We start from the raw sequence: 10185 nt of genomic DNA, 5'->3' as shown, positions 1-10185 counted from the left end.
CGGCCCAATGACCGCAGACGCTGGGAGCGGATCCGCAGAGAGGGAGGGGCTGCAGGCCACGTGGCTCGTTCTCACGGCTTTATTTAACAGTCCCCACCAGTAAGCAAAAACCATCGAGTTACAGGGCCGAGCCCCGCGCCCGTCCTAGCGCGCACGCTCAGGAGCTGTGCTTCTGCCGCTTCCAGAAGCGCTTGACGTCGCCGTGGCCGGCCGGTGTCACCACCATGAGCCGCTTGGCCGAGTTCTCGAACACCAGCACGCCCAGCTCCCGCGCGTGGGCCAGCAGCAGCTCGAAGTCCACTTGCGACAGGAACTGGTTATACAGGACGCCTGGGGACCGAGGACGGGCAGCGGGGAAGAGGAGGAGAGACCCTGAGCCCTCTGCGGCAGGCCAGCACCGGATTTAAATGTAATCCCGTATGTGCTTTCACAGCTCCTCCAACCGTACTCAGGGAGGCAGTATAGTACAGGATAAGCCAGTAGTGCTCACCAAAACCAGAGAGGGGCTGTGGATTATCCCTCCCAAATTTTCTCTTCTAAGGAAATCCAAATTGTACTAATTTGAGATTTTATATACAACTACCAACTAACCCCAAATAAAGTGTCTTGTAAGCAAGACAAAAATAAAAATAAAAGCCAATAGCTTTTCCACGTCATCAAGACTGAATTGGTCTTCCTCTGGCCAGTGACCAAGAATCAGCGACCGGAAGCTACCCACCCTCGGTGAACCGGAGTCTGTCCCTCTCCAGCTCCCACAGCCGAATCTGGTCTGTGATGGTGGGCGGCAGCACAGGCGTCTGCAGGAGCAAGGGGTGGCAGGAGGGCTCAGGAATACTGCTGTGACAACCCATCCCTCCACTGTTCCCCAGAGTCTCCTTCACTCCAGCACCAGGTGCCAGGGGCTGTCAGGCCCCAGCAGCTTGGTGCCTGAACGTACCTGTTTAAGCATCACTGGGTGGGCCCTCGTCCTGAGGAAGTGGATGATCTAGAAAAACAGAACAGTGGGGTCAAGGGCTCAAATAAGAGGGCAGGAAAGCTACTCAGGCTGTCACCTAATGTCAATGGAACATCGACTGTTTAAAAAAACTCAGCCACATGCCTGTCATCAGCCCGTGCCCCACTCAGCTGTTGTCCCAAGTCGCTGTCCCCACTGTCGAGCCTGCCGTTCCTTTTCTGGCACGTCTGCCCTTTGCATGGCCCTGTCTTGTCCTTTGAAACAGCAGCACTGACTGTGCAGCAGGCCCTTAGCTCAGCGTTTTGCCGCTGCCCTCTCACCACAGCCTCTCCACGACCAGGTGAGGTGAAAACTCACCATCTCCATCTTCCAGCTGAAGAAACAGGGTCGGAAACAAGGCAACCGGCCTGTTCATGCAGCTAGGAAGTAGTGGTACCAAGACACAAACTCAGAGCTAGCCCTCGTCCCTCAGGTCTTTGTCTCCCATGTCTGCCTACTCCCACACCTACACCTACAGCCCTAACTTCTCACGCTCCTGATCCGTGCTCCGACGGGCAGCTCATGGTCACCTCCTCACAGGCCTGGCAGCCACCCTGTACCCCACAGCACAAGCGTAGCCTGCCTCCCACCAGCCCGCCGGGGGCTACCTGCTGGGCTGTAATGCCACTGGCGATTGCCTGCTGGACACTCTCCCGGGTGACCTGCGCCACCACCATGTTGGGGAAGCGGTAGAGCATCTCCGAGAAGAGGGCAATGAGGGCGATCTGCAGCTCCGACTCTGACCCAGGATGGGAAGAGAGGATGAGGAGGCTCCCCCATATCCAGACTTCCTCTAGCCCCGCCCTCATGTGCAAAGGGAAATGTCAGAAACTCTGTAAACTATCAGGTAGACCAAAAAAATACGGGCATTCCTTCCTGCTTCCTTTGCCCTCCCCGCTCTCATCCCCAACCTGCTCTCCCAGGGGCCCTCTGCTGACTCACCCGTGTAGGCATACAGTCGATAATTGGTTTCCACAACAATGAAGCCCGGCTGATGTGCAGTACCCCCAGCCCCGGAAACACCTGAGGAGAGGTTGATGGCCAGGCGTGTGGGGTAGTAACGCCGAGACTTCCTCTGGAAAGGACAGAAGGGAAAGGCAGAGGGCCCTCTCTCAGGTGTCACTGCCAGACATCTTCCTTCCAGAGACACAAGATCCCTCCCAGTGCACAGCACCCCAACTCCCAGCTTCTCTCCCCAATGGACCCAAGTATTCAGTCCTGGCAACTGCTTACAGCTGCCTCCCACAACCCCCCTCCTTTCTAAAGGCCAGAGCAGCATACCACCCTGCCTCTTCCCTAGAAGCCATATATTTGGGTGCTCATACCTTCCTCTGGAAAACAAGTCCAAACTCACGCAGATGTTGCAGGAAGTTCAACAGAGAATCACTCATCCCTTCCACAGAGTAATCCTGGGGAAGAAAAGTATTCAGCTAGAGTCCAAAACACATCCCCTTCTACCGCTCCCAACCCGGTCCATCTGCTTCCTCTTTTTCCTACCTCTGGCCATGATGTTCTGTCCATTTTCATCTTTCACTCTGTAGCCCCACAGCCTCACTCCCCTCCCCACCTCTCCCCCTCCAGTTCACCCACCTAAGCCCCCAGCTCCAGCCCCTGCTCCCCTGCTTACCTTGCCCAGAGTAGAGAAGCTGAGCTGGAAGTGGAAGGAGAGGATCTCCACTAGGTCCATGCCTCGACTCTAAGGAGGGATGGGCAGAGACAGAGGGAAGGGCAGGAAGGAGAAAACGAGAGGAGAGGATGTCAGGGAGCAGAGTCTAAAAGCAGCAGTCCTGAGTGGGCCTTGAGAAGAGCCAAGAGTGCAGGCGAGCAGCCCTCACCTGGGCTGTCTGCAGGTACTGCAGCATGAAGTACCACAGCTGGGCAGGGGTGTCCAGCAACAGGAACTGGAAGCCAGCAGAGGTGATGCAGGGTGGTTCTCCAGGCTCAGCACTGGGGAGAGAGAGGGACAATGGGAGAGGTGTGCAGAGAAAGGCCACCATCACCACTGGCCCTCTTGTGTCTTCTGGTTTACCTCTGGCAACACTCCACTCGAGTCTCCTTTTTCAGTCAACCCCCTCCACTCCTGACCCACCCGAACACTCAGTCTAGCAGGGACCCAGGGATACATCGAGCCAGGCCGCTGTTGCAGCCCTGGCTTCCTTACCTCTTCATGAGCCCAGCCTGGATGAGGAGCTGAGCCAAGTCCTGGCTGACAGCTGCATCGGGGGAGCCCACCATGAAGTGCAGCACCACCTGAGGAACGCAAGGACAGAGATGCCTCTGGGGCCCACAGGAAGCAGGAGCACAAGCAGAGATACACACAGTCCCACGTCCTCACCTCCCATCGCTCCTCGGCGTACTTATCAAGTGAGGGGACATCCCGAGTATGCTTATCTGGTCCCAGCTGACTTGTGTCATCAGACCAGGCCTTGCCCCTATGCCAGGATGGACCAAGAGTGAGGAGCCCTGCCTGTGTTCCCTGCCGTCCCTCTGCCCTCTTTCCGCCCTCATCCCCATGGGTCATGAGCGGGAAGTCTTTCCTACACTGTGCAGCTGTATCTGGTCCAACTCATTCCTAAAGGAGCTCCCAAAGGTAGAGCCCACAAGCTTCCAGACAGAGCCGTCACAGCTCCCCATCCAGAAGTGCAGTCCCCTGGCCCAGCTGAGGAAGCGGTGGAAGTGACATACCCACCCAGAAGGGCAATGCGGAGGTTCTGGCGGAAGATGGGGTTGAGGATGAGGCCCTGGAGACCGCCAGGGAGCAGCTGGGTATGCCAGATACGGAGGCTGCTCAGCAGCCCTGTACTTTCCTCCTGAGCTCTGAAACAAGCAGACAGGTGAGGGGGTGTCTGGAGAACAGAAAGGAGGCCCATAAAGGCCCCCACTTCTGCCTTTTCTGAACTGGTGATTCTTGGATCACCATTTCCCAGAGTGAAACCAGTGTCTTCTTCAGCAAATTTCTTTGCTGCGACGCTGACCAGAGCCTTGCTGTAGACATCACAACTCTCCAAGAGGGAAAATAGAGCAGGCAGAGTTCCCCAACCTTTTTTCATTACAAGTTTTGTGGTGTACCCATTAATATTTCCTGAAAATGTTCCAAGAACAGCAGTTTGGGAAATTGAGCTGCTGACAAATTTGTATTTAGTTGAGAATGCAGCAGACTCACTTGCTGAATTCCTTCTTCACCCACAGGGCCACGGCAGCTTGTGGCAAAGGCTGCTCCAGAAAGAGCATCCGCATCACCCAGCTCTTAGCCAGAGATGGGAGCTCCCTGCAGGGGGCAGAAGTACAATGTTAATATCAGCAACTGCCTTAGGTCCGCATCTCTGTCCTCGAACTGCATCTCAGCCTCTCAAACGTGCTGTGTCCCCCGCCCACCCACACACCTTTACTGGTGCTGCTGGCCCCCGAAACACCATCTGTTTTGGCCTGACACGCTTTCATCTCCAAGTCCCTTAAGACTAAGCTTCTACCCATGATACCTTATCTGTCTGCAAGCCCCACTACGTTGCCCCACCACGGCCCCTGCCATGTAGGGCATCCTCACCTGAAGACAGCGAGGCAGGTGGCAGGGTGTCCGTACAGTCGGTCCAATACCCCAGGGCTCAGACCCCCAAGGAACTCCTGCAGATTCCTGCATTGTAGATGTGCTCGATTCAGTCCAACCTTTGAGGGGGGGTTCTCCATCACCTGAGGGGTGCAAGTGTCAGAAACCATCCCCACAATGCATGCCAGCGTCACCCCTCACCCTTCTCAGTCCAGCCCAGGTCCACTGGCTCCCACCGTGTGGGCCCACCTTTTCCATGGTTCCCGTTCCATGTCCCCCATCTCTTGTGTCTCCCAGACCTAACTGACTTCCTCCTTTCCTGCCTCGTCACCCCACTTCTAGCCTCAACTCCAGGCTTCTCTCAATTTCTAATGAACAGAATCGTTCATTGCCCCACATCTGCAGAATTATTTTGTATTTTGATGATTTGTCTCATCTTTACTAAGCAGTGACAAAAAGACTCGTCTGAGCCCAATCCTGTCTCCCTTCCCCCTCTCCCGGTCAGAGCGGCCCATCCACAAGCTCCACGTCTGTCAGACTTTCCCATCTACCTACTGCTTTGCCCCACTTCTCCTGCTGGGCGCGGCAATGAACCACCTCTCCGCTCCACGTCTCCCAAATCTAATTCTACCTCTTGCCTCTCCCTCCCCAAGAGTCCCACTTCACCCCGTTCCACCTGATCCACACCATCCAACCTCCCAACTTCTCCCCTACTTCTCTCCCACTCATCTTCTCACTCACAGCTCCTACACTCCGACGTCCCTCTCCCGGCCCCCTGCCCTCTCTGGGTTGATCCCCCGCTCGCCTGCCACGAGTTCCAAGCCGTCACTTAATTGGAGCCAAGGTCTCGCATTGGCTCCCGAGAATAGGGGAAAGGATGGTTCAAAAAAAAAAGAGAGAAGATCGGGAGAGAGACGAAGAACTTCACAGACAGGAATCACGAGTGTAGGATTCAGAAGACAAGGGAAGGAGTAAGAAAGTGGGGAGGAGAAGAGTAGTTGTTGCACTCGCTGCGGGGCATGCTGGGATTTGGAGTTTGGTTCTTGCCCACCCGCCCAGCAGGATGAAGCGTGTCTGACTACAACTCCCAAAAGGCACCGCGGGGAAGCCGCGAAGAAAGAGGCTGGCCTTTAATTGCGAGCGCTCGGGACCTCACAGGCCGGGCCACTTGGTTCCGCACCGCTCTCCTCCCGGGCCGACAGCGTTTTGTCTCACCCGTCCCAACGGGCAGCCGGACTGGAGAACAGCCGTGCCCGTAAGACTGCCTGGTGGAGGCGCTCGGTTTAGAGACTCACGACGCCAGGTTCCTTGAACGCAGTAGCTGCGGGTAAAATTGGAATTCTGCGCCCTGCAGAGAGTCTTCGCGAGTTAGGAGTTGCTAATGCAATCCAATGCGTCTTTACTGGGCCCGTTAAGTATAGATCTTAATTGCCATGTCCACCGTGCTTCAGCGATGCCCCACCCCCACCCCGTTTAATAGAACATCCTAGTAAATACAATGTTTAACACAATTGTTTGCTCTGATTTGATTTATGAATCTACCGCAGGCAGTGAAGGCCAGAGCTACACACTTTCCTACCTTCCTATAAGGCCAGGTTTTTTTAAGGTTTTATTTATTTATTTATTTATTTATTTATTTATTTATTTAGAGAGGGGAAGCGAGGGAGAGAAATGGAGAGAAACATCCATCCATCAAACGTCCATCTATCAGTTGCCTCTAGTACACTCCCCAACTGTGGACCTGGCCCCAAACCCAGGCATGTGACCTGACCAGGAATCGAACTGGTGACCTTCAGTTTGCAGGATGACGCCCAACCCACTGAGCCACACCAGTCAGGACAAAGCCAGTTTTATGACCATTTTACAGTCTAGAAGACCAAAATCCAGTGAAATCAAATTTGCCCACAATCGGACAGCCGGCCAGTGCCGAAGCAGGGATTTGAAGGGCATTCGCCCAGGACAGGGGGCTAATTGTCCAACACTCTGTCTTGTTGGTTTTGTTTCTTTAGTAATCAATGTTTAAAATCCTCAAAGAAGGCCACAAAACCAACAAAGCTTCTTCGTGGCAAATGTTCTGTACAGTTAAAAGACAAATTACAGTCTAACAAAAAGCATTTGATAAAACAGACAAAATACAAAGAGCTCTTATAAAAAGCAGTAAGAAAAAGAAACAACACAGTGGAAAGATTAACAAAAGAGAAAACAGGCAATAAACAGAAGAAATACAAATGACTTAAAATCAAGTGAAAAAACTTAACGTCACTAGTGATTAAGGAAAAGTGAATTAAAGAAACAATAACACACCCAATTGAAAAATGACTGAAGATTGACCACCTCGATGTCAGCCTGGTGTGCAGCACACGAGCACTCTCGTACACTTCCATCGAAAGCTGACGTAGGCTGCTTTATTTAAGGGCAGTTTGGCCGTTCGTACCAACAGTTTTACTGTGACTACCCTTTGACCTAGCAGCTCCCCCTTTAAGAATGGAGCATACTGAAATTCTCCCACCTGGGTGCAGAGATACACATGCACGATGTTTACTGAAGTGCATTTGTTGTATCATGAAAACAGTGGAAACAGCCCAAGGGTCCATCATGGGGAGCTGGTGAGATAAAATGTCGGTCATCGGACCCCATAAAACACTGGGCAACACAACAGAGGAGGTCAGTGGTGACCTGGAGCAGCACACAGCCTGTCGTGAGGGGAAGAAAAGCAGGTCACAGAATGGCATAACTGGGCCAATCCCATCTTTGTAAGGAGGTCTTATGTGGGCATAAAACTCAAGTAGGTCATATGCTTCATTGTGACGGGAACAAGCTCAGGTCACAGTTCTCTGCAATGTAAGGGACCCTCTGAGGCCACACTAGCAACCTGTAGATATTTACATTTCAAACATTTAAAATTCAGTTCCTACCCTGGCGGGGGCATAGCTCAGTGGTTTGGGTATTGTCCAGCAAGAAAAAGTTTCAATTCCTGGCTGGGGCACATGCCTGGGTTTCGGGCCAGGCTTCTGGTTGGGGGCATTTGAGAGGCAGCTGATCGACGTTTCTCTCCCTCTCTTTCTCCCTCCCTTTCCCTCTTTCTGAAAATAAAGAAATAAAATATTTAAAATAATAATTTAGGTCCTCAGTGACACTAGCCCATTTCAAGCGACTCACTAGTGGCTACCTATTGGACGGTGCCAGTACAGACCATCTCCTCATTGCAGAGTTCTCTTCGAGATGCCTGCTCCAAGGGATGCCGTGGGTGAGGGTAAGGGGTCCATGGCAGGAACTGAGTTTCTGGAACTGGTCTTTAGCAAGGAAATCAGTCTGGGCTCCTAGGAGCTGATTTGTGGAAGGAGCTCCTGGCTTAGGGGTATCTAGCCTGCGCTCCGAAACGCGCTGTGATAGACTTCCTGACCGCCCTCAGGCAACATCCTGGACAACGAGCTGAAATCCAGGGGCCCACACCCGCTGCTTCCGAGCAGCCTGCCCTCTACGGCTGTGCCACCTTGGGCAAGTGGCTTAACCTGGTAAGGAGTTTTCTTCCCTATGAAATGGCAATCATTTTAGCTATTTCATATGTTGGGAGTATTAAATAAGATATAATATGTGAGAAGTAGGGTACCTAGCACATAGTAGGTGTTGAGTAAATATTATTTTCTTAAAAAAAAAAAAGTTGTCGTAAGTGCTACAAAGAAGAGAGTCGTGTTGCTCTGAGAGCGTAAATAGGGGGTTAGACCTGGTCGGTCAAGTCAAGGGCGACGGCGGAGGGACACGCAGGCGTTGCTGAGGCAGACAGCGGGGAGCTGTGTTCCAGGGGGGCAGCAGCACACCACAAAGGCCGTGTGGCAGGAAGGACTGAGGCGGGTGGGCGGAACTGAAAGGCCGGTGGTGCATAATGGAGAGAGAAGGGAAGGTCCCAACCTGGAAGGGGGGGCCGAAGTCGGCCAAGATTTTTTTCTTATTCTAAAGTCAATGGGAAGCCATGAAAGGGTTTGAAACAGAGGAAAGGGCTCAGCTTTATATATTTTCAAGATCACTGTGGCTGCAGGCCTACAACAAACCAGAGAGGAACAAGGCAGATCCTGAAAGACATGTTGTAGTTCGGGCAGGAGGGAGGTAGTGTGTGCTGGGGGTGATGCAGAGAGAGAGAAATGACAAACTGAAGGGAAATTTGGGAAGCAAAATCGGCAGAGCCTGGTCATAGACGGGATTTGGGAGGAAAGGACAAGTGACCCCAGGTTTCTGGCTTGTGCAGCAGAGCGGTTGACACTGCCATTCAGTCAGGAAACAGAGGGAGAGGAGGAAGTTTGAACGCAGCGAGATGAAATGCACACGAGGTCTCAGTGCTCGCACACGTCTAGAGCTGTGGTTCTCAACCGGCGTGGCGGCGTGGCGGCGTGCCGCGAGAATGTGTAAAACATACAACACCTGACTGGTCAGGGGCCCTGACCACTTTTCCTTAGGATATCAAATTAAAAAATGGCAACAGCCAACACAACAATAGTTGTGCCGTGTGAGTAAATCAAAATTATACCTATTTTTTTTATCAGATCAGCAGCAAATATATTTTTGGTGGAATATTAAAATTCCACAGAATTTTAGTAACTAGTTTATGTGTGCCATGAGATGAAAAAGGGTGAAAATCGCTGGTCTTGACCTTGAGTTCTGAGCTCAGAGACGGGAGGTCTCAGCTCTCCGTGTGGCATCGATCCCTAACCTTTCAGAGTTCTGGCTTCTGACCCCTCGGCCTGTCGGTGCCCACCTTGGACTGTGGTTCACAGTGGCCTGACCTTATGCAGGTTTCAGCAGGGCTCTTAGATCTGTGTCCTGGACCCCAAGGGCCTGTGAGTGCAACCTAGGATTAAATTTTCTTTATTGTTACCCTCATCCTCCAGCTGGCTCATTTTGTGAGTATCGTCGACCATGATCGCTGGGTCTTTATTTCACAAGATGGGTCTCTGCCTTTTCTAATACTTGCAACTGAATTGTTTTCCTTTCCAACCAAGTTTTAACTCTTTGTTAAATGTTTTCTTGGTGGTTATAGGTCATCCTTCCAAGCCTTGGAGATAATTTAGCCTCTTGTTTCTGGCTCCCAGCAAGTCATCTCTTGGGTGATTGGCATGGCTGATACGCCTAATCCAGGGATTCTCCACTTGGGACTTCCAGACCTGTTGGTGGACGGTGGGGGTGGGGTCCTAGAATATGGGCCAGGAAAAAAAGACCTCTATTTTTATTAACCTCTAACTGAAACTTAGCATTTCTCCCAGGTCTGAGTGCGAGCAACACCCCAGCAGTACTAGCAGTGCACGTGCCTGTCTCTGATGAACACCACAGCTATTTTCATCCCACCAGGCTTAGGAGTCTCGGATGTTACCGTTATACTATTTGAAAATGTCAGTACTTATTTCACCTACTGCCAGATGTGATTAAATATACCTAAAAGGATGGTAATGTAGCATAATTGTTAGCATTTTGGTGAACCCTCTCTCGTCGTATCTGTATATACACACACATACCACTTTAAATGGGTTTTGAAACATAATTCTGAGGCGGAATCAGTAGACCTCTCCCGACTGTGAGAAGGGTTCATGGTTCAAACAAGGTCAAGACCCCAGGCTTCCTGCGGAGCTCTTGTTGGCGCTGATGAACCTGAGGTCCC

At 52.0% G+C, this 10185-nt stretch overlaps 1 protein-coding gene across 2 annotated transcripts; it reads right to left on the bottom strand.

Moving 5' to 3' along the window:
• Positions 1-65: 65 nt before the first annotated feature.
• GTF2H4 (general transcription factor IIH subunit 4) lies at positions 66-5531 on the bottom strand. 2 transcript variants are annotated; one of them, XM_045193231.2, is made up of 14 exons: positions 5280-5531; positions 4539-4681; positions 4158-4262; positions 3680-3811; positions 3330-3426; positions 3156-3244; positions 2830-2941; positions 2622-2690; positions 2320-2403; positions 1937-2069; positions 1603-1733; positions 938-985; positions 719-797; positions 66-330 (listed from the first exon to the last, which is right to left on the bottom strand). In XM_045193231.2, exons 2-14 carry the CDS (start codon positions 4676-4678, stop codon positions 158-160), a joined length of 1392 nt encoding a protein of 463 aa, XP_045049166.2. In that variant the 5' UTR covers positions 4679-4681; positions 5280-5531; the 3' UTR covers positions 66-157. The 2 variants fall into 2 exon arrangements, with proteins under 2 accessions (XP_045049166.2, XP_045049167.2); XM_045193232.3 differs by having other exon boundaries at positions 5344-5531.
• Between the last annotated feature and the right edge of the window lie 4654 nt (positions 5532-10185).

Source organism: Desmodus rotundus, chromosome 11, assembly GCF_022682495.2.
Source record: "Desmodus rotundus isolate HL8 chromosome 11, HLdesRot8A.1, whole genome shotgun sequence".
NCBI lineage: Eukaryota > Metazoa > Chordata > Mammalia > Chiroptera > Phyllostomidae > Desmodus > Desmodus rotundus.
Note: the sequence above shows the minus strand (reverse complement) of the source record. Positions and strands in the feature narration are given on the sequence as shown.

What these genes read in the sequence shown, in the direction of transcription:
- GTF2H4 (XM_045193231.2), bottom strand. Translation starts at nt 4,678, where the DNA reads ATGGAGAACCCCCCCTCAAAGGTTGGACTGAATCGAGCACATCTACAA. An exon ending in CGCATTGCCCTTCTGGGTGG is followed by an intron (nt 3,427 to 3,679) that starts GTATGTCACTTC and finishes ATCCTGGCATAG; the next exon opens with GGGCAAGGCCTGGTCTGATG. An exon ending in GTGGCATTACAGCCCAGCAG is followed by an intron (nt 986 to 1,602) that starts GTAGCCCCCGGC and finishes CTGTTTTTCTAG; the next exon opens with ATCATCCACTTCCTCAGGAC.